The 26,892-nt window shown below is 58.4% G+C and overlaps 1 protein-coding gene across 1 annotated transcript; it reads left to right on the top strand.

Moving 5' to 3' along the window:
* The first annotated feature begins 18,885 nt into the window (after nt 1-18,885).
* LOC123378315 lies at nt 18,886-26,442 on the top strand. Its single transcript, XM_045031909.1, has 2 exons — nt 18,886-19,203; nt 25,093-26,442. Exons 1-2 carry the CDS (start codon nt 18,901-18,903, stop codon nt 26,440-26,442), a joined length of 1,653 nt encoding a protein of 550 aa, XP_044887844.1. The 5' UTR covers nt 18,886-18,900.
* The last annotated feature ends 450 nt before the right edge of the window (nt 26,443-26,892 follow it).

The following is a 26,892-nucleotide window of genomic DNA, read 5'->3' as shown; positions in this document are numbered from 1 at the left end:
GTCACTATTGTTATTGTCATTGGTTCTAGTGCTGTTTGCATTTGTGGTTTTCTTCCCCATCCCTATGAAATGTATTTTTATCCCTAATACATCTCTTTGTTTTTACCTTACTTACCAGTCTCCTCTTCATTTTACACCACACCACACCTGGGGTATTGGTCCTGTCGAAGAAAAACTCAGTTCTCGCTTTTATGTTTGGGTGCAGCAAAAACAAATACTTTATTATAATACTCTAGTGAACACAAGAGGGAGAGAGTGTCAGGAACTGGGTTGCCCCTTGTCCTGGACAGATCTCTCTCAATTAGTAAACAATCATAATAAGTTTTATACCTTCTTAACAGACAGTGGCTAGCAAACCTGGAGACAGTAAAAGTAAACATTTGCATTTGTTTATACATAAGCCTATTTGTTATCTTATTTGTCTGCAATACCAGAACAGAAAACAAGACTGCAATTCACAAGGTCGTAACGACTTTTCACACAATTCACTCTGCACCAGATACAGGGTAACAGCTTAACCTCTGCTAATTAGCTAACATACATTAAGATCCCTTCAAACCTTTATTAATTAATTCTTGGCCTCCACATTCCCCCCTTTTGTACTTCTAGTACAACAAATACCTCAAATCTCAATTTGCATTAAACCATGGATTTCAGAGTCTACAGGAGACATCGCAACCTTAGGGGTTTTCATGGGATGTAATGACAATGCATGATTAGCATGAACATGAAAAGTAGTATTACTATCATTACGTCCTTTACAACAACAACAACAATAACATAATCCCACACCAACTAACAACACTACAAACAATAACATCCCCATAGGAATAAAATAATGGGGTTGTCGTACAGTTTTGGTAACAAAGCACCAGTTCTCAATGGTTGCTGAACTTTTGGCAAGAGTCCCTGAACAAAAGCAGCTCCTACCGCTTCCCTGGCATTATCAGCTGGATCAGTAATTCCCGAATGCTGTTCAAAGACCTTTGTCAGTCGATCAAGATAATCAGCAGGGGATTCTCCCTTATTTTGTTTACAATTTGCAATCTTGGTCCAATCTGTTTTCTTAGGACAAACTTCTGAAATAGAGGTCAAGAGACGATTCCTAGCCTCTGTCAAAGCATCCCCAATACCAGGGTCGGTATCAGGCCAAGCTGCCTGTCTGTTAAGTCGTTGCTGCACCTCAGCGGGCAGTACAGCTCGTAAAAGTTGATTAATATCTGCCCAAGATGGATTATAGCACTGAATCACTGTCTGGAGCTCTTCTCTAAACTTTACTGGCTCCTCCCTGATTTTAGGAAATTCTTTCACCAAGTTTCTAAGATCTCCAGGTGTCCAAGGGGCATGTACCTTAACTAACCCCCCTATCGCTCCAGCTCCAGGCAAGTCTCTTAAAGGAGCCTGGAGTGCCTGTGTCGTGCTTCTAAGAAAGTAGCCGGCATGGTTATCAGCAGAAGTAGGGTTAACCGGACTACTGGTGTCAGTCAGTAGGGAAGAAGATAATTCTTCCGAAGAAGGAGAATGAACAACTTGTGCAGTTGATAATTGCGGCGACGAGACAATTACTGCCTGCACAGCCCGAGAAGGGGGGGCCGTGGGGGAAACGGGCTGCGGCTGTGGAATGCTGCTAAAAAAATCCACTATATCTTCTGTAGTCTCCTCCTCACTTTCAGGTTTAACTAATTGAGGATAAAGAGAAGCAGAGGGCTGCACTGAAGCAGGAAGACATTTGGATGTCTGACATTTAAGTTTTAAATCCTGTACTTCAGTTTTTAATTTCTCCTGGGAGTCCTTCAGACTCCGCACCCGAGACTCATGGAGTCTCGTTGTTGCTTCCTCCCACCAAGACAGAAACTGCTCGCACTGTGCAGCAGAGGCGTGTGATTTAAGGGTTTCTCTGAGGCATGTAAGTTTATCTAACTCAAAGGTACCTTCTAATGGGCATTGTTTAAATGAATTTTCACGCGTGTACAGATTCCAATCATTTAAATACCTGCAGGTTTTAGGACCATAATGTACGTACATGTAATATGCTGGGGTACCCTTAGGGGGTAAAGTGGAAAGTTTAGACTGTTCCCCCCCCCATTTTCCAGTCACACCAACTGAGTGGGTCCCTGTCCGCGCTAGCGGACCAGAATCTAAGAATCCCTCCCTACAGGGCACTCACGTACAGGAGAGACTCACAAGAAAGACTACGACCCTCGTACATCTCCTTTCAGCAAAGAGCGTCGGCTAAAGACTCCATTTCCGGGAGATAAAGCCGCATACTCTAATTGCTTCCAGGGAGACGATCAGATTGTCAGTAGCCCACACAGAAGGGAAAGGGAGGGAAGATGGGTTCACACACTCCTAGACCCAGGCAGCTTCCTCGCCGGACTATGCCAAGCTGAGTCAGCCCACCGTGGGTCGGATCTCCTAAAGATCCACTAGTTACTGGGCTTGCGTTAGACTACTCCTGATCATTAGCAATCGCTTCACAGGGCAATCTGGGCGTCTTCCAGCAACAAACACTCACACCGGTATACACACACACACACACCAAGGCCTCTTTTCCTCTATTTAACCCTTTTTTAACCTTTTTAAAACATTTTTTTTTTATTTTATTTTTTTTTTTTATCTTTTAACCAAGATGCATCGTTGCCTGGTCCGGACCAATACCATGAGGCGGTATGACAACCCCTCTTGAGGCGGTAAAAACCCCTCAGCACCGGTGCATTCTAATGCATTACCTTATGCATCACCTGTTGGCCAACTCAGCAGTTCCCAGTACTGCTATAAACTAACCTTATTGGGGCCTCTCCCCAATACCACTCTGCATTTGATCCTGCTGCACAGTCAAAAAGTTCAGATGGCGTGAGCCCAACAGAAACAGACGTCCCCCACAGACAGTCCTCCTCCGATACCCCAATAGAGATTTCAAAAGGTCTCTTACCTCTATTGTGGCGCCATGGGGTTCGAAGGGGAACGATCCGTAGCAGCCGTCTGTGTGTCCGTGGGCGTTGCCATCCCGGACGAGCCCCCAAATTGTCGAAGAAAAACTCAGTTCTCGCTTTTATGTTTGAGTGCAGCAAAAACAAATACTTTATTATAATACTCTAGTGAACACAAGAGGGAGAGAGTGTCAGGAACTGGGTTGCCCCTTGTCCTGGACAGATCTCTCTCAATTAGTAAACAATCATAATAAGTTTTATACCTTCTTAACAGACAGTGGCTAGCAAACCTGGAGACAGTAAAAGTAAACATTTGCATTTGTTTATACATAAGCCTATTTGTTATCTTATTTGTCTGCAATACCAGAACAGAAAACAAGACTGCAATTCACAAGGTCGTAACGACTTTTCACACAATTCACTCTGCACCAGATACAGGGTAACAGCTTAACCTCTGCTAATTAGCTAACATACATTAAGATCCCTTCAAACCTTTATTAATTAATTCTTGGCCTCCACAGTCCACTGGGTGATCAGATATCAGAGTGGGTTGTATCTGCACTTCTGAGGAAAAGGGGTATCCATTTTCTTTCCCTCTACCACACCTGATTTATTTTAAGGGTTACCTTTTCCCCCCTTTGAGGCAACATGCCCTACACAGCTGCATACTTTGCGTATGGGTAAGAGGACGGCCCTGCTGTGATCATATGGAGGTTGCACAGTTAACCTGAGACCTCTCCCTGTGCCTCCAGACAGCAGTGACTCCGTGATCAGGCAGAATGGTGAGATCCACAGAGAGCCACTTTCCAGCCACACCTGTTTTCCCAGAGCCTGGAGTTTAAACTGCATCTCAGGCTGCAAATCTAGGCCAGAAAACGATGACTCACCGATTCATAGATTCTAAGGTACCATTGCACTAATCTAGTCTCACCTCCTGTGTAACATGCCAGAGAACTTCCCTGGACTAATTCCCATTAGAACTACAGTGTATAACAGCCAATCCTGATTAAAAATTTTCCATCACAACCCTTGGTAACTTGTTCCAATGGTTAATTACCCTTGTCGGAGAAAAACTCAGTTCTCGCTTTTTCTTTGGGTGCAGCAAAATCAAATACTTTATTATTTCTCCAGTAATTACAATAGAGGGAGAGAGTGCCCTAGGACACAGGGTTGCCCCAGTCCCGGACAGGTCTCTTAACAGGTAAACAATTACAGCAAGCATTTATACCTTTGTTACAGACAATAACTAGCAATAATACAGACAATAATGTTTATACATCCTGGGATCACATTAACCCTTCTGGCCACTGTGCTGCCCTGGGAGCTCATGTTCAGCTGATTATCCAAGTCTTGTTCAGAGCCACCGTAACACCAGAAAAGATACCGGAGACTTTAGGTAGCAGTGAATGCGTAACTTATTCCTGAGTGCTAGACAAGTAGCTGTTGCTGGCTCCCCTGCCTGGCTCCCATTGCAAACAGGGGGCTTCGGCTGATAAGGCTCCACACAGAATGATCCCCCCCCGCATCCAACACAATGGATAACTCTGGTTCCTACTCCACAGCTCCCACGGTCCCTGCATTGGAGACAAGTATATAGACTAGAGACGGGACATTTCACTGAACTGCAACTTTTATACTGAACGCTCTCAGCTCAATTTGGCTTCTATAATGCTGATCTGAATCCTTCAGAGTCTGGATCTCTTCACCTCTGTTCTAGCAGGTTTCTTATCACTCTGCCTTGAGGCAGGAGCAGGAGTAGCAGTGTCCCACTGGTTATTCCTGTATTTGAGCCGACCACCAGTGGGCTCAGCTGGTTGGCCTGGGATTGTTTGCATTTCTGAGTTAGATGTTGACACAGTTTCTATGTGTTCTCAATTTTCATTCCTCTCCTCCCCAGTTCTTGTAGCGCTTCTCAGGGGGTTCACTCACTGCTGGTGGCACCTCTGCTGCCTGTCGAGGGATTAGCTCTGCCTCGTGTTGCCATAGGCGGCAGGTTCGTATAATTTTTGGTGGGGCCCAAAATGGTGATCCCCCCCCAGCTCTAACCCTGGAAGCCGATATAAGATGAAGCTACAATGTCGGCACCACAAGATTACAAGGGTCAATTAAAAGTGGAAAGTCAGCAGCAGCACTTGCCTGCTTCAATATACAGTATTATATTTTGTTGCACCTGTTGTGACAAAGTGGGAATGTTCTTAATGTTTTCTCTGAATACTGTGTGGGTGCCTCAGTTTCCCCTGCAAGGTGCCAGCTGACGGTGCTGGGGACAAAGATCAGGTGGCCTCCTTGTCCGGAAGAGACACAAAGGCCAGATGAGGGAGTGTCAGTTTGGAGCTGGCTGGGGAAATGGGGAGAGGCCCAGAACTTGGGTCTGGGCTCCCCAACCCCCAAGATGGACCTGACTGAGGGGTCCTGTTTTCTGTACCTACAAGCTCTGTTTTAGACTGTGATCCTGTCGTCTAATAAACCTTCTGTTTTACCAGCCGGCTGAGAGTCAGGTTTACTGCAGAGTTGGGGTGCAGGGACCTCTGGTTGCCCCAGGACCTGCCTGGGCAGACTCGCTGTGGAAAGTGCATGACGTGGAAGGGCGTGCTGAATGCTCCGAGGTCAGACCCAGGAAGGTGTAAGCTACTTGCCCTGGAGTCAGTCTGCTCAGAGAGGAGGCTCCCCCAGAGTCCTGACTGGCTTTGTATGGAGTAGTTCCAAAGCATCCCAGCATCCCCTTCCACACCATGCGCTTCCCGGAAGTCTGCACAGGCACTGACACTCCCTCCTCCGGCCTTTGTCTCTTTTCCAGGAATTAGGAGGCCATCTGATCTCTTTGTTCTCCAACACCTTCAGTTGGCAGCTTGCAGGAGAGTGGCCCAGGCCATCAGTTGCCTGGAGACAGGGTTGCAGCCATTCTCTGTGCAGACGGCATCACACTGGCCCTCTAGGGCTCTACAACAATCACATCCCCTTATCCCACCATCTAGATCCTTGAGAAATGCATAGGGGAAACTAAGGCACCCACACAGTATTCAGAGAATAACATTCCCACTTTGTAACACCTGTATACGACCAGTTATATACTTTAAAGGGGTGTAAAATAATCAATTATTGTGCTAAACACAATGATACTCCAAACTGACCACCAAACTGACCACCAAATTTAAGTTGCACGTTTTTCCCCTCAGGGCTCTGGGGTGGGGCTGGGGATGAGGGGTTCACAGTGCAGGAGGGTGCTCAGGGTTGGGGTGCTGGGGGCACAGGGCTGGAGATAAGGAACTTGGGATGCAGACAGGCTGCCCCAGGGCTAGGGCCAGAGGGGACTCCCCCCCCACCCCGTTACCGGCAGCAGCTAGCTCCAGTGGAGGGACCCCTGCTCTCCCCCCTCCCTGCAGCACACTCATTCTGCACCACAGTCACTGCACATGCTCCTAGGGACTCTCTCAGGTCCAGAAAGCCCACTCACCTCCCCTATGGTGGGTACCGAGTGTCATTCAGCATCCTCTGCCCCTCCGTGTGCTTCCCACAGCGAGCCCGTCCCAGCGGGGTCCTGGGGAAGCCACAGGGTCCTGCCCCCCCACTTCACAGTCAGACGTGACTCTCAGCCAGCCAGTAAAACAGAGGTTTATTCGATGACAGGAACAGGGTCTAAAACAGAGCTTGTAGGTACAGCCTACAACACCTTCAGTTGGCAGCTTTGCAGAGGAGGGGCCCAGGCCATCAGTTGCTAGGATACAGAGTGCCAGGCATTTAGGTGCACTGGCCTTTTGCTCTGCAGCAAAGAACTGCAGAGGGGACACTGAGGCACCAACACAGTATTCAGAGAAAACATTAAGAACATTCCCAGTTCATCACACCGGGGCGGGTGGGGGGGGGTTGCCATCATGTGTGGCCTCCCCACCCCTGCTGCTGCCCCGGGGGGGGGGGGAGAGAGCTCCCAAGCACCTGTGTGCCTCTTTCCTCCTCCTCTCTCCCTCTTCCCCTCCCCCGGTGCTCCAGGAGGCTGCCGGCTGCTGATCTCTACAGCCTTAGGCAGAAGCAGCACAAACAAAGGCAGGGAAGCTCTGAAGTGGGGCAGGGGAGAAAGGCAGCTCCAAATATTGGTGGAGCAGAGCCCTCAGCCTTGAATATTCCTGGGGCTTAAGCCCCTCGAGCCCATATAAGTTGGCGCCCCTGCGTGTTGCACCCGCCTCTGGCAGTGTCTTTACCTGCCTGTCTCACCCTGGGGCTCCTCTTGCTCCAGGAACCGCAGCTTCCTCTCCATGGCTTGGCTCTCCGGCCAGGTCACTCAGTGATTCCCCCTTCCACTTCCACGCTGTCCCCACGGCTGGGAGGGGAACCTGGCCTGTTCGTTACTGCAGGTTCCAGCTCCAGGCCCTTTCAGCAGCAGCCAAGGTCTGCTCCTATTCCCTGCTGCTTCGCCCCTGAGCCTTCTCCTACCTTCCTGGCTTCCTTCCTCTCTGGGTTCACCAGCAGCCTCCCGTCTCCCTCTGCCCAGGGAGTAACTTTTACTGCAGTCTGTAGTCCCAATGGACGTCCCTCCTCCCAGGGAGTGACTGCAAAGACTGCAACCCTGTGGCTCCAGCTGCTCCCAGCTTCTGGGCTTTATACGGGCCCTTCCTGTTCCTGGCCAACTCAGCCTGCTTCCAGTGAGTGGCCCCTGCACAGCCTAAATCCAGGGGAGGCTCTAGGTATTTTGCCGCCCCAAGCACGGCAGGCAGGCTGCCTTCGGTGGCTTGCCTGCAGGAGGTCCGCCGAATCCATGGGACCACTGGACCCTCCGCAGGCATACCGCTGAAGGCAACCTGCCTGCCACCCTTGCAGTGACTGGCAGAGCACCCCCCGTGGCTTGCCACTCCAGGCATGCGCTTGGCGTGCTGGTGCCTGGAGCCGCCCCTGCTTAAATCTCTCCCTGCCTGGTCGCTGCTTAATTGGCTGCTTGGGCCCAACTGGCCATTGTAACCCCTTCCACAGTGCTCATCAAATCCTTTCTGTTTCTTGGGGTAGGAATGTGTGTTACATGACGTTTCTTCATGATGCACAGGATCTGCTCAGTTTTAGTCTCACACCTGTCGCATTTTCATTATCTGCTGCATTGAGATGTGTAAAATCTCTCTCTTGCCTCTTCACCTGCCCCATGAAGAAATCATGTTGTTTGCAGACGTGATCTTTGCCGTCCGTGCCACTCGCGATGCTGGGCAGCTCAGATACTTCCTTTCACTTCCCGCACTTTTCTGTTGCATTTTCTTCAGTCCCTTTTGAGAACGCTGGTTGGGGAGGTGCGTTTCCACTCCTCTCCCCGATCCCTTGTCCGGGCAGAGTTCCTGTGGAACCTGCCCGCTGGCTCCCTAGAGGGACTCCCACCAGATTTGAGGAATAGTGGGTGCAGTCCGGGGTTCCCTGCTCGGTGTCCCCCTCCGGAGCCCTTGTGACCCCCATGCCAGTTCCTAGGCTGGGGGAGGGGCCTTCAGCTGTGGGTGGCCAGCACATCCCTCGGCCTGCACCGCTTCCCGCAGCCCCCATTGGCCTGGAGCGGAGAACCGCAGCCAGTGGGAGCTGCAATCGGCCGAACCAGCCTGGCCACATGTCAATCTCTGCAATAGACAATGGAAGGAGGAGTGGAGGAGAGAGGGGAAGTGAAGATGGATTTAACGCAGCCCATGAAACACTGTCCCATTGGTTAATTTCCCTCGCTGCTAGGCTCCGCCCTTACCTGCCGTCTCCTTGTCTTTCAGAGAATGCCGAGAAGCAGAGAAATGCGGGGCTGAAACGGACCTTGTGGGCTCATATGGTCCAGCCCCCTTGTGCTGAAGCAGAACCAATAAACCAAAACCTGCCAGGTGTTTGTCCAACCTGTTCTTACAAACCTCCAATGAGGGGGATTCCCCAGCCTCCCTGGGAACCTCATTCCGGTGCTTAACCACCCTGACAGTTAGAAAGGTTTTCCTAAGAGCCAACCTCAATCCCCCTTGCTGACCATTAAGCCCATTACTTCTTGGAACACGGAGAGCAATCGATCACCATCTGCTTTAGAACAGCCCTTCATGTATCAGGTCCCCCAGTTCTCCTTTTCTCAGGGATAAACATGCCCAGTGTTTTTAACCTTTTCTCATGGATCATGTTTTCTAGAGCTTTGATCACTTTTGTTGCTCTTCTCTGGACTCTTTCCAATTTGTCCACATCTTTCCTGAACTGTGTCGCCCAGAACTGGACACAATACTGCAGCTGAGGCCGTATCAGTTCTGAGTAGAGCAGAAGAATTCTTCTGTATTGCTTACGACACTCCTGCTAATACATCCCAGAATGACGTTTGCTTTTTTTTGCAACAGGATTACACTCACTGACTCATATTTAGCTTGTGATCCACAATGACCGTCGCACCAGATCCCCTTCCACAATGCGTCCTTCCTAGGCAGTCATTTCCCTTTTTGTAGGTGTGCAACTGATTGTATATGTAAATAAATTATGTCAACACTGTTACCTTTATCAATCACATTCGTTATCTCATCAAAAACAGATATCCAGTTAGTTTGACAGGATGTATTTTCTATAAACTCTTATTGATTTGCATAATTACACTACCCCCCTTTAATTCTTTATTAATTGAGTCCTGTGTCCCCCTCCTGAAATGGACTGGGGGGGGGGTTGGTTGGCTCTTCCAGTACCAAAAGAATGGAGAAGGGGTGATGAGAAATCAAGACCCTAACACCGACAGTCCCCAGGGCGAAAGGGGAGAGGCCCACGCTCCAGGACAATCTGGTTGACAAGGCAGGCAGGCCAATGGGGGAGTGAGGCTCTCCATGTGAGCTGGAGCTGGCTGAGCTGAGTGGGGCAGAGTTAAGGGGAGCAGCAAGCAGTCCAAGGAGCTGTGCTGGAGGCAGGGTGGAGCTGGGGCTGGGCACCATCTCAGGCAGTGCAAGACCCATCAGGCCCCTTTGAGATCTCCATGTCGGGTTCATTTTTCGGAGCGCTCCCTTCCTGTCAGGTGCAGTGTAGCCTGGGCACCACGGGCCAGGCTCACTTCTGAAAATACTCGGTGGGTGGAATTACAGATTGTGCCTGTTCTCCTGAGCTTCAAGCAACACGGCTAGTCAGAGCTGCGGCACTACGGGGAAGCCGGGGCCCTACGAGCAAAGTGCCCTGGTAAAACAAATACAGAAACTGAGCAGCAGGGGAGACTGTGCAGGGCTGGTTTTCAGAAAGGCAGAGCGAGGGGGCAGAGAGGAGAGTGGGCAGCTCTGTGGGGCTTTCCAGCAGGGCCAGGCAGCTGAGACAGTCTCCTTGTGAGTCTGCTGCAGCCTTGGTGCTTTAGGAACTCGAAGGAGACCAGGGATCTAGGGCAGGGATCGCGCCCCTGCCCTGCTTTGTCTCTGCAGTAGTTTCCGCTCCCCGCCCTGCCCTGAGCCCCCGGCCAGCAGCCACCGCTCTCCGGCCGCCCAGCTCTGAAGCCAGAGCGCAACGCGGCGGCTGCTGGCCGAGCACCCAGCTCTGAAGGTAGTGCTGCAGACAGCGGCAGTGCAGTAGTAAGGGTGACAATACCATACAATGCCGTGCTTACTTCTCCGCTGCCTTCAGAGCTGGGTGTCTGGCCAGCAGCTGCCGCTCTGCAGCAGCACAGCTCTGAATGGGCACAGGAAAGTTTGTTTCCTAAAGTTTTGCTGCCACCCCCCAGAATACATTCCGTTCCCCTGCAGGGGATCTCACCCCCCGATTGCAGAACCTCTGCCACAGAGTTAAACCAGAACTCTCTCTATTAGCTACGTAACTAGATGGCTCCAAGATGCTGAGCGTGCAGCTGGGAGTGTGTCCGGCTCCTTGGAGACAGCTCCGCGGGGACTACACACAGCTCATTTTAGACAGACAGGCCCACAGCACAGTACATCGCCCCTCCTGCAGTCTCTAATTCCCCACCCTTCCCAATCAACAACATCTCAAACACACTATGGCCTCCAAACCAACCCTCAGGGGACTGTTACAGCCCTGCTGGTGCCATGGGTCACTCTTTTCCCCCAGTGTGTCCGGCCACGGGAGTGGCCCAAATGTGAGCTCAGGGGGTAATGCAGGTGCCATGTCCAGCTGGGACAAACCACTACCTAGTGATGGCTGGTCTGCACCAATCTACTGCTGGGCCACTGAGAGGCTGCATGGGCTGGTTTCAATGGAGAGAGGCTATGATGGGTCCCCTTGGAGACAGGCTTTGCTGGGTACCATCAGAGGGAAGCTGTGGACCCCTCAGGCACTGCAAGACCCAGCTGAGCTCCTTTGAAATCTCCATGTTGGGTTCATTTAGCTGGGCAATCGATTCATGGCAGATGCAGCGTAGCCAGGGCACCACGGGTCATGTTTTCTTTTGGAAATACTCTGTGCTGCAATTTCAGCTTGGGCCAGTTCTCCTGGCTGTAAACCAGCCCACTTCGGGGAAGTCCAGCCCCTACAAAGCAAAGTGCACTGTGGATTGTTCAAATAAACACAAAAATTAACAACACAAGGATTGATTTTCTGGCCAGCAATGTCTGTGTTCTCTGGGGCATTGAACTATTTCTGCAGCTGCAATAAAACCAGTTCTTCTTTTGGGTGGGCAGCTATTCCACCCCAGATCCCCGGCTGCCATAAATATAGGGGAAACTAAGGCACGCAGAGGCTTATGCTTGTAGCTCTGCTGGAGGCAATGGAGCTAAATCCAAGTTACACCACTGGTGGGTTGGGGCCCTGAATGAAACTGACTGATCATCCTGAGCTGTCGTGGGATGCTGGAAGCTAAGCCAGTGGGGTGTATCTCTGCACTGCAAACCAAGCCTGGGCTCTGACTCCGGTTTGATGCCAAGCCCCCCTTCTATCCACACACACGGACATCGTTCTGACTCAGGTCAGCAAGCACTCGGGATCTGGGTGCTAGAACCCTGCTGGGGGGTGCGTCAGAGCCTGTGATCCACTGTGACGTGGGTCCAAGGCCTGTCATTTTGCAGTGTGGACACAGCTCTCGTCACAGACCCAAGCCGGAAGCTCTGGCTGGTTAATATGCTAATATATGGAAATATACCTATCTCTCCTATAACTGGAAGGGACCCTGAAAGATTATTGAGCCCAGCCCCCTGCCTTCACTAGCAGGACCAAGTACTGGTTTTGCCCCAGATCCCTAAATGGCCCCCTCAAGGATTGAACTCACAACCCTGGGTTTAGCAGGCCAGTGCTCAAACCACTGAGCCATCCCTCCTCCCAAACAGTATGGATGTGTTCATATGGCTTTGATCTGGTGCCAGCAATTCTAAAACCAGGCTTGCAGTGTGGACACTGACGTCCAGCTTGGAAAAACCAACTCCACAAGTCTGGGTCCCAGAAATCCAGTTTCACAATGCAGTGTAGACATACCCAGAGGGGGTCCCTCTGCAGCCGTTCGCACTGGCTCTGCAGATCAGGCAGTGGCTGGAGGAGGACTGATGGCCCCACTGACACTGGTGGGTTTGTGAGTGCCTGGCCACCTGGGTGTCAGTGCAGCGCTGAGCCTGCAGGCCCTGGATGACACGCGGGTGGTCTGCACCTTGGCTGGAGTGGGGGAGAGGGCAAAGGCAGCTCTGTGGGTCGGGAGAGGTGGGGGAGAGGGTTCCTACGAGAGAGCCCTGCAGTGACTACACACGACTCACATCAGACAATCAGTAACTCCTGAAACACACAATGTCCTGCACACCGGCCTGAGGAGACTATTACAGCCCTGCTACTACTTGCTGCTAAACCTTCTTCCGTGCGGGTCGGGGGAGGTCACACTTCACTGGCTGGAGCTGATCTTTCCCACTGGCTCACGCTGCCTCTGCCTGCAGTTCACGTAGAGTTGCCAGGCCGGTCTCCTGCTGGCCTGTGCGCCCGACAGCCACGTCGTGTGAATTTACCCTCTGGTGGGTCTGATGCCACCTGGGGGCAGGGATAGGGGGCAGGGCTGCACTCAGGCACCCTGGTCCCCCGCCCAGGGCCGGTGGGGGCCATGGTCTGCCCGCAGCTGCCTGGGCTCCCTGGGGGGCTCTTACCACAGCCTAGGACAGTGGTCCCCGAACTGTGGGGCATGTCCCCCTAGCGGGGCAGGGAGGAGCATGGGGGGAGATTGGGGCCCAGGGGGTGGGCGGTTGGAGAGGGCGTGGCACCCAGTTCTGCTCTGAGTCCAAGCCTGCCTCCAGCCCCAGACATGGCTCTGTTCCCGGCCATGCCCCAGCTGCACCTCTGGCCCCGCCCCCAGCCATGGTCCCACTCCCAACCCCTGACCACAGCCCCCGTCCCCACGGTGAACCCTGGCTCCCGCTCCTGGCTCCAGGGGGCAGCACAGAGCAGATATGGGAGGGGCACAACCAAAAACCTTCAGGGGGCCCTGGCCTAGGGTGACCAGATCTCCTGTTTTGGCCCCAGACGTCCCAATTCTTTGGCAAAACTGGGCATTTGCCCCATTTGCTCTTGTCGACTGATCCTCAGGAGAAGGGAGAGGGGCTCAGGCCAGGCTCCGCACAGGGGGCGAGGGGGGAAGGGAGAGGGGCTCAGGCCAGGCTCCGCACAGGGGGCAAGGGGGGGAGGGAGAGGGGCTCAGGCCGGGCTCCGCACAAGGGGCGAGAAGGGAAGGGAGAGGGGCTCAGGCCGGGCTCCACACAGGGGGCGAGGGGGGAAGGGAGAGGGGCTCAGGCCGGGCTCCACACAGGGGGCGCGGGGGGAAGGGAGAGGGGCTCAGGCCGGGCTCCGCACAGGGGGCGTGGGGGGAAGGGGGAGGGGCTCAGGCCGGGCTCCACACAGGGGGCGAGGGGGGAAGGGAGAGGGGCTCAGGCCGGGCTCCACACAGGGGGGAGGGGGGAAGGGAGAGGGGCTCAGGCCAGGCTCCACACAGGGGGGAGGGGGGAAGGGGGACGGGCTACGGCCGGGCTCCGCACATGGGGCGAGGGGGGAAGGGAGAGGGGCTCAGGCCAGGCTCCGCACAGGGGGCGAGGGGGGAAGGGAGAGGGGCTCAGGCCAGGCTCCGCACAGGGGGTGAGGGGGGAAGGGAGAGGGGCTCAGGCCGGGCTCCGCACAGGGGGCGAGGGGAGAAGGGAGAGGGGCTCAGGCCGGGCTCTGCACAGAGGCGAGGGGGGAAGGGAGAGGGGCTCAGGCCGGGCTCCGCACAGGGGGCGGGGGGGAAGGGAGAGGGGCTCAGGCCGGGCTCCGCACAGGGGTGAGGGGGGAAGGGAGAGGGGCTCAGGCCAGGCTCCCCACAGGGGGTGAGGGGGGGAAGGGAGAGGGGCTCAGGCCGGGCTCTGCACAGAGGCGAGGGGGGAAGGGAGAGGGGCTCAGGCCGGGCTCCGCACAGGGGGCTAGGGGGGAAGGGAGAGGGGCTCAGGCCCGGCTCCGCACAGGGGCGAGGGGGGAAGGGAGAGGGGCTCAGGGCAGGCTCCGTACAGGGGGGAGGGGGGAAGGGAGAGGGGCTCAGGCCAGGCTCAGCACCGCGGGCGAGGGGGGAAGGGACAGGGGCTCAGCCCAGGCTCCGCACAGGGGCTGAGGGGGGAAGGGAGGGGGGCTCAGGCCGGACTCCGCACAGGGGGCGCGCGGGGAAGGGAGAGGGGCTCAGGCCGGGCTCCGCACAGGGGCGAGGGGGGAAGGGAGAGGGGCTCAGCCCAGGCTCCGCACAGGGGCTGAGGGGGGAAGGGAGAGGGGCTCAGGCCGGGCTCCACACAGGGGGCGAGGGGGGAAGGGAGAGGGGCTCAGGCCAGGCTCCGCACACGGGGGGAGGAGGAAGGGAGAGGGGCTCAGGCCAGGCTCCGCACAGGGGCGAGGGGGGAAGGGAGAGGGGCTCAGGCCGGGCGCCGCACACGGGGCGCGCGGGGGCGGGAGAGGGGCTCAGGCCGGGCTCCGCACAGGGGTGAGGGGGGAAGAGAGAGGGGCTCAGGCCGGGCTCCACACAGGGGGCCAGGGGGGAAGGGAGAGGGGCTCAGGCCAGGCTCCTTACAGGGGGCGAGGGGGGAAGGGAGAGGGGCTCAGGCCAGGCTCCTTACAGGGGACGAGGGGGGAAGGGAGAGGGGCTCAGGCCGGGCTCCGCACAGGGGCCAGGGGCGGAGGGAGAGGGGCTCAGGCCCGGCTCCGCACAGGGGGCGAGGGGGGAAGGGAGAGGGGCTCAGGCCGGGCTCCGTACGGAGGGCGAGGGGGGAAGGGAGAGGGGCTCAGGCCAGGCTCCGCACAGGGGGCGAGGGGGGAAGGGAGAGGGGCTCAGGCCGGGCTCGGCACAGGGGGCGAGGGGGGGAGGGAGAGGGGCTCAGGCCGGGCTCTGCACAGGGGGCGAGGGGGGGAGGGAGAGGGGCTCAGGCCGGGCACGGCACAGGGGGCGCGTGGGGAGGGGAGAGGGGCTCAGGCCGGGCTCCGCACATGGGGTGAGGAGGGGGGAAGGGAGAGGGGCTCAGGTCGGGCTCCGCACAGGGGGGAGGGAGGAAGGGAGAGGGGCGAGGGCCAGGCTCCGCACAGGGGCGAGGGGGGAAGGGAGAGGGGCTCAGGCCAGGCACCGCACAGGGAGGAGGGGCGGAGGGACAGGGGCTCAGGCCGGGCTCCGCACAGGCGGCTGGGGGGGAAGGGAGAGGGGCTCAGGCCGGGCTCCGCACAGGGGGCGAGGGGGGAAGGGAGAGGGGCTCAGGCCGGGCTCCGCACTGGGGGCGATGGGGGAAGGGAGAGGGGCTCAGGCCAGGCTCCGCACAGGGGGCGAGGGGGGAAGGGAGAGGGGCTCAGGCCGGGCTCCGCACAGGGGGCGAGGGGGGAAGGGAGAGGGGCTCAGGCCAGGCTCCACACAGGGGCTGAGGGGGGAAGGGAGAGGGGCTCAGGCCAGGCTCCCCACAGGGGCGAGGGGGGAAGGGAGAGGGGCTCTGGCCAGGCTCCGCACAGGGGGCGAGGGGGGAAGGGAGAGGGGCTCAGTCCAGGCTCCGCACAGGGGGCGAGGGGGGAAGGGAGAGGGGAACAGGCCAGGCTCCACACAGGGGGTGGGGGGGGAAGGGAGAGGGGCTCAGGCCGGGCTCCACACAGGGGGCGAGGCGGGAAGGGAGAGGGGCTCAGGCCAGGCTCCGCACAGGGGGCGAGGGGGGAAGGGAGAGGGGCTCAGGCCGGGCTCCGCACAGGCGGCGAGGGGGGCGGGAGAGGGGCTCAGGCCGGGCTCCACACAGGGGGGAGGGGGGAAGGGAGAGGGGCTCAGGCCGGGCTCCGCACAGGAGGCGAAGGGGGGAAGGGAGAGGGGCTCAGGCCGGGCTCCGCACTGGGGGGAGGGGGGAAGGGAGAGAGGGGCTCCGGCCGGGCTCCACACAGGGGGCGAGGCGGGAAGGGAGAGGGGCTCAGGCCAGGCTCCGCACAGGGGGCGAGGGGGGAAGGGAGAGGGGCTCAGGCCGGGCTCCGCACAGGGGGCGACGGGGGAGGGCGAGGGGCTCAGGCCGGGCTCCACACACGGGGGCGGGGGGAAGGGCGAGGGGCTCAGGCCTGGCTCCGCACAGGAGGCGAAGGGGGGAAGGGAGAGGGGCTCAGGCCGGGCTCCGCACAGGGGGGAGGGGGGAAGGGAGAGGGGCTCAGGCCGGGCTCCACACAGGGGGCGAGGGGGGAAGGGAGAGGGGCTCAGGCCGGGCTCCGCACAGGGGGCGAGGGGGGAGGGAGAGGGGCTCAGGCCAGGCTCCGCACAGGGGCTGAGGGGGGAGGGGGAGGGGCTCAGGCCGGGCTCCGCACAGGGGGCGAGGGGGGAGGGAGAGGGGCTCAGTCCACGCTCCCCACAGGGGGATTGGGGGGCAGGGAGAGGGGCTCAGGCCAGGCTCCACACAGGGGGCGAGGGGGGGAGGGAGAGGGGCTCAGGCCGGGCTCCACACAGGGGGCGAGGGGGGGAGGGAGAGGGGCTCAGGCCAGGCTCCGCACAGGGGGTGAGGGGGGCGGGAGAGGGGCTCAGGCCGGGCTCCGCACAGGGAGGAGGGGGGGAGGGAGAGGGGCTCAGGCCAGGCTCCGCACAGGGGGTTGGGGGGAAGGGAGAGGGGGGGTTGGGCCATGATCCATGCGGAGGTTGGGGGGGAAGGGAGGGGGGGTTGGCAGGAAGGGGGGGTTGGGCCAGGATCCACGCAGAGGCTGAGGGGGAAGGGAGAGGGGGCTTGGGCCAGGCTCCACATGGGGAGAGGATGAGGGGGGAGGGGGGCATATTCATTCACCGTCCGGCTTGCCTGGGGGCAGGGCCTCGGGGGAAGAGGAGGAGCAGGGCTGAGGGTCCCGGGAGCGAGGGGAAGGAGGAGCAGGGTTTGAGGCCAGAGTCCTGGCACTCCTGTGGGGCCCTTAAATTGTCCGGGGCCACTGGTACAGGCCCCGTCGGCCCAGGCAGTAATCCGCCACTGGATACAGGTACATGAAAACAATGCAAGTCACAGCCCACTCGTTCTCGTGAGGTTGAAACACCAGCTACACCCTTATATATTTAACGATCACTTTGCTCTCGAGTTCAGACATGGCTGGGCCTGGGGCTCTGGCATGAGCTGGCACCTGGTCTGCCAGCGTAACAGGGTGGCTGTAAGAATCTTGGAAGTGCCTAGCAGGCCAGACAGCACTAGGATGGGAAACGGTTGTTGGCATGGCTGGGTGGCGCTTGTGGCTTTGAACTGCCCGTGTCACTGGTAAAAGTGACCTCGCTCAGCTGGTCGTGAAGGGGGAAGAGGTGTGACAAAGATAGGAATATTGGTGATATTCTCCAGGTTCCTGTGCGTATCTGTGGGCTTTGCACGGCTATACACTGAGTGTGAAGGGAAGGGCCAAGGGGTGTGACACACTCAGCCACCTGATTGGAGAGCAGAGCCGTTAAGACGCAAACAGCATGCACACAAGTGACTGGGGGATCTGAACAGACAATTCCCAGTGACTGGGACATTCACACCTAGCAGCCAAGGACCAGGAGGAAGGAGATCCCCCCACTTCTGTGCAGGGAAGCCCAGCAAAGACCCCTAGCAGGAGCTGAAGGGCGAAGGTGCCAGGTGGAGGGGCTAAGGGCTGAGCTCACAAACACACGAAGCTCACACCTGGGACAGCAGACAAAGGCACCGGGACAGACAGTGGGAACTGAGATAGTTCCTACAGCAGCCTGACCCCAGGGAGCCCTGGGTTAACCTTAGCCATGGCTGCTCTCTGCTAATCTCAGGGCTTCCCGGTGCTGGGTCTCAGCTGACCAATAAACCCGGCTCTGTTTGGAATAGGGTGACCAGATGTCCCAATTTTATAGGGACAGTCCCAATTTGGGGGGCTTTTTCTTATATAGGCGCCTATTGCCCCTCACCCCCCCCTGATTTTTTACACTTGCTGTCTGGTCACCCGAGTTTGGAAAAGGCTGCTGGGTGTCCCTGCAAATGCTGGCTGAGTGCACTGGTCCGTGCAGTGCAGGCAGGTCTCTGCCCAGCAGTCTGGGCAGAGCTCAGTGTGAAGCTGGAGCTCAAAGGCTCGGTCTCGATCCAGGAGGCGGTGAGGCTGCATCACCGTTCCTGAAGGAAGCGTGGGACCCTTGGGGGTCTGGCCCACCGAAGGGAACCCTCCAAGGGACTGTTTAGAAGCTGGGGGTAGCCCCGATCCTGAGGATCCATGACACCTGCCTCCAAGGAACCCCTCTTCCACCATGGCACCGCACTGCTCCTCTCTCAGACGTCTCCCATTGCTTAAAACTCTTTGTGACCTGCCACAACGAGCAGGGCTGGTCCCACGATCCATTTCCATCCTTCCTGAAAAACATCTCCCCAGCTGTATGCTGGGCCGGCGGACAGAACCCAGTGTCCCTGGGTGCATGTAAACGTTGGCTCCAAAAACTGGCATGATCAGATTTCAGCTGGATCTGAGAACAGACGGCGCAGGCCTGGCAGGGGGCTAGCTGTGTTTGCTTGGACAGCCCCTGGCAAGAAGCCTGCAAAGCACAAAATCAGGCGCAGCTCCCAGGATCCTATAAACAGGAGGGGACCTAGCTGGGGTCTGACAGATTGCAGGTGCCCAGCACTCAGCGCCGATGTCTCATCGAACCATGGACTGGCTGATGCCCCTGGGCTGCGTCTTGCTGTGGCCGGGGCTGGCGCTGGCTGAAGTGGGGTCATTCACTGGCTGCAACAAGTATTTCTACCGAGATACTGAGCCACGTGGCTTTGCCACGGCCGACACGGCCGAGATCTGCCAGAGGTACAGCAATGTGTACTACTTTGCGACCCTCTATGACAGGCCCCAGCGGATCCCCCGCTGGTCAGCGTACACCCTGGGTGACCCTAACTGCCCAGGGCAGGCCCAGAAGATGAGCCAGTGGTTCGTGGAGCCCCAGGTCAGTCCCAGCGCTCTGCACGATGCACTCAGGGGTCGGAATCGCTCAGGAGCCTGTGAATAAGGGGGTGCAAGGGGAAGGGGATGGATAAAAAAAAGGGAGGGGTCACTCCTCAAGCCAGCTTGGGCTGTAAGACGTCCTGACACTGGGGGAATGGGGCCGTGGGCTGCCCTGACACTCGGGGAACAGGGCCATGGGATTCCCTGCCATGCGGGGAATGGGGCTGTGGGATGCCCTGCTGCTCGGGAAAGGGGCTGTGGGACGCCCTGTTGCTCAGGGAATGGGGCCGTGGCACGTCCTGCCCCTCAGGGAATGGGGCTGTGGGATGCCCTGTTGCTGCTGCCTTCCTCGTTCCTGGACTCTCTTGGATCTGTCTGGGTCTGGACTCTAGATCTTGGCTTGATTTTTGCTCCAGCCATGCAATCCACTGTGGCTTGTTTAACTTCCCAGCACTTAACCCACCCCCCACCCCCGGCCCAGCTCAGTGATGTTCCTCTCAGGAAGGTGGATGCAGGTCACGTCTTGCTGCCTTCTGGGACTTAACTTCCTTTTCCTGCTGCAAGTTAATTGTTGCAAAATGCTCTTGGTGCATTCAGTGTCCCACCCTCTGCGCCCACTGTCATGGATCCCCAGGATCTGTGCTACGTCCCAGCTTTTAAATACTCTCTTGAATTTACCCCTTTAATGGGCCACCCTCCCACCCACCCCCAGGGTCCCACTGTTCCTTTAGGGTGATCCCCGGAGCCTCAATACCACCGAGACTGAGCTTGGGGGGTGGGGTCCAGCCTCCGGCTTCACACCGTGAGCTCTGCCCCCAGCTGAGGTAGATTCCTGCTCAGGGACTTGTCCCCTCCCCAGGGATCAATGCACCTCAGCCGATATTTGCAGGGACACCTGGCAGCCTTTTCCAAACAGAGCAGAGGGGTTATTAGTCAACAGGAACGAAGCATCGGGACGTCTTCAGGCTAGCAGAGAGACGCAAAGGAGAAGACATGGTCCCTTCTGGCCCAGCCAGCTCTGCACCCAGCCACGCTCTTGTGTAGGAAGGGACCACTTTGGCCCTGTCTCTCTGTATCGTTATCCATCAGTCCAAGGCGTGAGCCCCGTGTCTCTGAGCTCAGCTCATAACCCCTCCAGGTGACACCTTCCCCCTTTGTTCTCCATCTCCGGCCTTCGCTGGGCTTCCCTGCAGAAAGGTGGGGGGATCTCCTGCTTCGTGGCAATTGGTCACAAGGGGTGAAGGTCCCGGCCACTAGGGTTTCTGCCAGACCCTCCGTGACCCAGTCATTCCACCCCAGACAGCTACGTGAGACGCACACACCTCATGTCCTGGCACATTAACCCTTCTATGCTGACTGGGGAGCAATCTCTAGTTCAGGGCTGCCCAGAGGATTCAGGAGCCTGGGGCAAAGCGGGGGAGCTGCGGTGCTTAGACTCACCTGGCGGCGGTCCGGGTCGTCGGCAGCATTTCAGCGGCAGCGGCCCTTCAGTCGCTCCACGTCTTCAGCAGCACTGAAGGGCCCCCCGTCGCTGAAATCCCGCCAAAGACCCGGAGCGACTGAAGGGCCCCCCGCCGCCGAAATCCCGCCACAGACCCTGAGCGACTGAAGGGCCCCCGCCGCCAAAAACCCGCCAAAGACCCGGAGCGACTGAAGGGCCCCCGCCGCCAAAATCCTGCCAAAGACCCGGAGCGACTGAAGGGCCCCCGCCGCCAAAATCCCGCCAAAGACCTGGAGCGACTGAAGGGCCCCCGCCACCGAAATCCTGCCAAAGACCCGGAGTGACTGAAGGGCCCCCGCCGCCGAAATCCTGCCAAAGACCTGGAGTGACTGAACGGCCCCCGCCGCAGAAATCCCGCCACAGACCCGGAGCGACTGAAGGGCCCCCGCCGCCGAAATCCTGCCACAAACCCGGAGTGACTGAAGGGCCCCCACCGCCGAAATCCCGCCAAAGACCCGGAGCGACTGAAGGGCCCCCGCCATTGAAATCCTGCCAAAGACCCTGAGCGACTGAAGGGCCCCCGCCGCCAAAATCCCGCCACAGACCCGGAGCGACTGAAGAGCCCCACCGCCGAAATCCCGCCACAGACCCGGAGCGACTGAAGGGCCCCACCGCCGAAATCCCGCCACAGACCCGGAGCGACTGAAGGGCCCCACCGCCGAAATCCCGCCAAAGACCCGGAGCGACTGAAGGGCCCCACCGCCGAAATCCCGCCAAAGACCCGGAGCGACTGAAGGGCCCCACCGCCGAAATCCCGCCAAAGACCCAGAGTGACTGAAGGGCCCCCACCGCCGAAATCCCGCCAAAGACCCGGAGCGACTGAACGGCCCCCGCCGCCAAAATCCCGCCAAAGACCCGGAGCGACTGAACGGCCCCCGCCGCCAAAATCCTGCCAAAGAACCGGAGCGACTGAAGGGCCCCCCGCCACCGAAATCCCGCCAAAGACCCGGAGCGACTGAACGGCCCCCACCGCCAAAATCCTGCCAAAGACCCAGAGTGACTGAAGGGGTCCCCGCCGTCAAAATGCCGCCAAAGATCCAGAGTGACTGAAGGGCCCCCGCCGCCGAAATCCTGCCAAAGACCCGGAGCGACTGAAGGGCCCCCCGCCGCCGAAATCCCGCCAAAGACCTGGAGTGACTGAAGGGCCCCCGCCGCAGAAATCCCGCCAAAGACCTGGAGTGACTGAAGGGCCCCCGCCGCCGAAATCCTGCCAAAGACCTGGAGTGACTGAACGGCCCCCGCCGCCGAAATCCCGCCAAAGACCCGGAGCGACTGAAGGGCCCCCACCGCAGAAATCCCGCCAAAGACCCGGAGCGACTGAAGGGCCCCCGCCGCCAAAATCCCACCAAAGATCCGGAGTGACTGAAGGGCCCCCGCCGCCGAAATCCCGCCGAAGACCCGGAGCGACTGAAGGGCCCCCCGCCGCCGAAATCCCGCCAAAGACCCAGAGCGACTGAACGGCCCTCGCCGCCAAAATCCCGCCAAAGATCCGGAGCGACTGAAGGGCCCCCGCCGCCGAAATCCCATTGAAGACCCGGAGCGACTGAACGGCCCCCGCCACCAAAATCCCGCCAAAGACCCAGAGTGACTGAAGGGGCCCCCGCCGCCGAAATGCCACCAAAGATCCAGAGTGACTGAAGGGCCCCCGCCGCCGAAATCCCGCCGAAGACCCGGAGCGACTGAAGGGCCCCCGCCGCAGAAATCCCGCCAAAGACCCGGAGCGACTGAAGGGCCCCCGCCGCCGAAATCCTGCCAAAGACCTGGAGTGACTGAACGGCCCCCGCCGCAGAAATCCCGCCACAGACCTGGAGCGACTGAAGGGCCCCCGCCGCTGAAATCCTGCCACAAACCCGGAGTGACTGAAGGGCCCCCACCGCCGAAATCCCGCCAAAGACCCGGAGCGACTGAAGGGCCCCCGCCATTGAAATCCTGCCAAAGACCCGGAGCGACTGAAGGGCCCCCCGCCGCCGAAATCCCGCCAAAGACCTGGAGTGACTGAAGGGCCCCACCGCCGAAATCCCGCCAAAGACCCGGAGCGACTGAAGGGCCCCACCGCCGAAATCCCGCCAAAGACCCGGAGCGACTGAAGGGCCCCACCGCCGAAATCCCGCCAAAGACCCAGAGTGACTGAAGGGCCCCCACCGCCGAAATCCCGCCAAAGACCCGGAGCGACTGAACGGCCCCCGCCGCCAAAATCCCGCCAAAGACCCGGAGTGACTGAAGGGGTCCCCGCCGTCAAAATGCCGCCAAAGATCCAGAGTGACTGAAGGGCCCCCGCCGCCGAAATCCTGCCAAAGACCCGGAGCGACTGAAGGGCCCCCCGCCGCCGAAATCCCGCCAAAGACCTGGAGTGACTGAAGGGCCCCCGCCGCAGAAATCCCGCCAAAGACCTGGAGTGACTGAAGGGCCCCCGCCGCCGAAATCCTGCCAAAGACCTGGAGTGACTGAACGGCCCCCGCCGCAGAAATCCCGCCAAAGACCCGGAGCGACTGAAGGGCCCCCGCCGCCAAAATCCCACCAAATATCCGGAGTGACTGAAGGGCCCCCGCCGCCGAAATCCCGCCGAAGACCCGGAGCGACTGAAGGGCCCCCCGCCGCCAAAATCCCGCCAAAGACCCGGAGCGACTGAACGGCCCCCGCCGCCAAAATCCTGCCAAAGAACCGGAGTGACTGAAGGGCCCCCGCCGCCGAAATCCCGCCAAAGACCCGGAGCGACTGAAGGGCCCCCGCCATTGAAATCCTGCCAAAGACCCTGAGCGACTGAAGGGCCCCCGCCGCCAAAATCCCGCCACAGACCCGGAGCGACTGAAGGGCCCCACCGCCGAAATCCCGCCAAAGACCCAGAGTGACTGAAGGGCCCCCACCGCCGAAATCCCGCCAAAGACCCGGAGCGACTGAAGGGCCCCTGCCATTGAAATCCTGCCAAAGACCCGGAGTGACTGAAGGGGCCCCCGTCGCCGAAATGCCCCCGAAGACCCGAAGTGACTGAAGGGGCCCCCGCCGCCGAAATGCCGCCGAAGATCCGGAGTGACTGAATGGCCCCCGCCGCCGAAATCCTGCCGAAGACCTGGAGCAACTGAAGGGTCCCCACCGCTGAAATCCCGCCAAAGACCCAGAGTGACTGAAGGGCCCCCGCCATTGAAATCCCGCCAAAGACCCAGAGTGACTGAAGGGGCCCCCGCCGCCGAAATCCCGCCAAAGACCTGGAGTGACTGAAGGGGCCCCCGCCACCGAAATGCCTCCGAAGACCCGGAGTGACTGAAGGGCCCCTGCCGCCGAAATCCCGCCAAAGACCCGGAGTGACTGAAGGGCCCCCCGCCGCCGAAATCCCGCCAAAGACCCGGAGTGACTGAAGGGCCCCCGCCGCTGAAATCCCACCAACGACCCAGAGCGACTGAAGGGCCCCCCACCGCTGAAATCCCACCAACGACCCAGAGCGACTGAAGGGCCCCCCACCGCTGAAATCCCACCAACGACCCAGAGCGACTGAAGGGCCCCCGCTGCTGAAATCCCGCCAAAGACCCGGATCGAGTGAAGGGCCCCTGCTGCCGAAATCCCGCCAAAGACCCGGAGTGACTGAATGGCCCCCGCCGCTGAAATCGCGCCAAAGACCCGGAGCGACTGAAGGGCCCCCCGCCGCCGAAATCCCGCCAAAGACCCGGAGTGACTGAAGGGCCCCCCGCCGCCGAAATCCCGCCAAAGACCCGGAGTGACTGAAGGGCCCCCGCCGCTGAAATCCCACCAACGACCGAGAGCGACTGAAGGGCCCCCCACCGCTGAAATCCCACCAACGACCCAGAGCGACTGAAGAGCCCCTGCTGCTGAAATCCCGCCAAAGACCCGGATCGACTGAAGGGCCCCTGCTGCCGAAATCCCGCCAAAGACCCGGAGTGACTGAATGGCCCCCGCCGCCGAAATCCCGCCAAAGACCCGGACCACCGCCAGGCCAGGGCTCACAGGGCCCCTGCAGGGCTCGGGGCAAATTGCCCCATTTGCCCCCCCACCCTCCGTCCCCAGGCAGCTCCGCTCTAGTCCAGTAAGTCACTGCCCTGCACAGCATTTAGAAAACCATTACAGAAAACCCTCACTTCTGCCACACCAGGGTGGGGCTGGTGGGCTGGGGCTGGGATTCCAGAGAATGGGGGCAGTGGGGTGAGATCCTGGGGGTGGGAGAGATAGGAAGGGATGTTCCTGGAGGAGGGAGTAGAGGCGGATGAGGCATGGGAAGGGGGGATCCTGGGGGATGGAGGGAAGGACGGAAGACCCCAGAGAGGGCGGGACAGGGGTGAGATCCTGGGGGAGAGGAGGGTCCAGGGTATGTGTGAGATCCCACAAGAGGCAGGGGAAGCCCAAACAAAGCCAAGATGTTCTGACCTTGTGTCTCCCCAGCTGGCTCATCAAGATAAGTCCCCAGAAATGAAGACGGAGGCTGAGTCAACACTGAGCCTGGACGAGCGGAGATCCAGCCAGGCCATCAATCAGGACTATGAAGACACATCATATGACCGGGGCCACCTGAACCCAAACGCCTTCCAGTGTAATGTCGGACGCACGGCCACCTTCACCCTCACCAACGCCGCCCCCATGGACCCCTGCTTCAACCGGATCCACTGGTCCAAGCTGGAGAAAACCCTCAAGGCACAGCTATCTGGGAGCTGCAGAAATGTGGGAGGCAAACCCTACCTGGTGACAGGGGCTGTTCCTGGGGACACTGAGAAAATCCCCAGAGAGGGGGAGGACAAAGAAGGGGACCGTGACCGGCCATACAACCGGGTCTCGGTGCCCAGCCACATCTGGACAGCTGTTTGCTGCGACCATCGGGACAACAACCGCAAATTCTCCTTCACCTTCATAGGCGAGAACAAGGAGGCATCCAGTCTTCAAATCATCCCTGTGGAGCAGCTAAACACAGAGCTATCACGTCTGTACAAGACTCCTGGGCCAGTCGAGGTCTTTGCAGATGACTGTGGCTCCGAGAGCCAGAAAGGACAAGAGGTGGTATCAGCAATATATAAAGCCTTGTACAATACCTTCCAGAACTTTATAACAGACTTTTACCCCCAGCTCCTTCCACCAGCGAAGAGGAGTAGACTGGACAGGGAGACCACCCAGGTGATGACAAGCACAAACTTGGATAAGAAGAAGATGCAGCTGACGGGCATTGGGTTCCTGGTGGGTATTTCTAGCATGGCAGACTGGCACAGCCAGTTTGAGAAGACGTACAAACAGGACAACCTGGCCTGTGTGCTGGCCCCTGCTGCGGCTGCAGTGGCAGAGGCGTCTGGGATTTCGGACAGAGTCTGCACCCTCCAGGAGCAGAAACACCTGCCAAACTCTCGTGTAACAGCCTCAGGGTGGAGCTGTGTTGGGCAGGCCTGTGAGTATCATGGGTGCGCCTACAGCTGGTGTTACACGTCTGACAGCGATGACTGGAATTACTGCTGTACAGGGAAGTGCACAGTGAACCCAGTGTCTGAAGTATACGAGTGCTCACGAGGAGATGGCTCCACCATACAATGCTCACCCCAGTACTCCACGGTGACCATCTCTGGGAAGCCCTGTCGGGCTGACCATCCATGTGGCCTTTATGAGGAAAAATACTTCTGGTGCTATATAGATTATAAAGGGAACTGGGACTATTGCTGCTCCCCGCAGCACTACTGTGGGTACCACGGCTATGATTACCTGTGGTGTTACATCCAGGACCCAGCAGGATCCTGGGAGCCCTGCACCCTGTGACATGCCCACTGGGGAGGGAAGGGGCAAGTGGATGCTTGTCTGGCTCCTTCACACCAAAGCCGAGAAGAAATGAATCAGCTGCCTTCATCTATTAGTGCTACAGGCCCCACCCCTCGGCTGCAGCGACTCCGCCCATTTCCTCCATCTGTCTCTTTAGATTTTAAAATGCCATAAAAAATAATCTCCCTCCCACCCAGAATTTTAGACAGCACCTTCAAGCCATTTCCACAGGAGAGTCTCTTCCACCACCTGCCCTGGGTTCAAAGGTCTCCATGTAACAGGACTGGGCTCCATTTTTAAAACCAGCTACAGACTTTGGATGCCTGACTTCAGACACTTTAAAGAAGGCTGGTTTGCACAAAATGCTGAGCACCTGGCCTCTCCAACACAAGCCACCATAGGGGGACTGTAAGCTGGTGGTCGGGGCTCAACTCTCCGGCTGGCGGGAGG

This window comes from Mauremys mutica, chromosome 10 (assembly GCF_020497125.1).
Source record: "Mauremys mutica isolate MM-2020 ecotype Southern chromosome 10, ASM2049712v1, whole genome shotgun sequence".
NCBI classification, from domain to species: domain Eukaryota; kingdom Metazoa; phylum Chordata; order Testudines; family Geoemydidae; genus Mauremys; species Mauremys mutica.
Note: the sequence above shows the minus strand (reverse complement) of the source record. Positions and strands in the feature narration are given on the sequence as shown.

Excerpts from the sequence above, each read along its gene's own strand:
- LOC123378315 (XM_045031909.1), top strand. The coding sequence starts at position 18,901 with ATGTCTCATCGAACCATGGACTGGCTGATGCCCCTGGGCTGCGTCTTG. Across the intron at positions 19,204-25,092 it reads AGTGGTTCGTGGAGCCCCAG|CTGGCTCATCAAGATAAGTC; the intron begins GTCAGTCCCAGC and ends GTGTCTCCCCAG.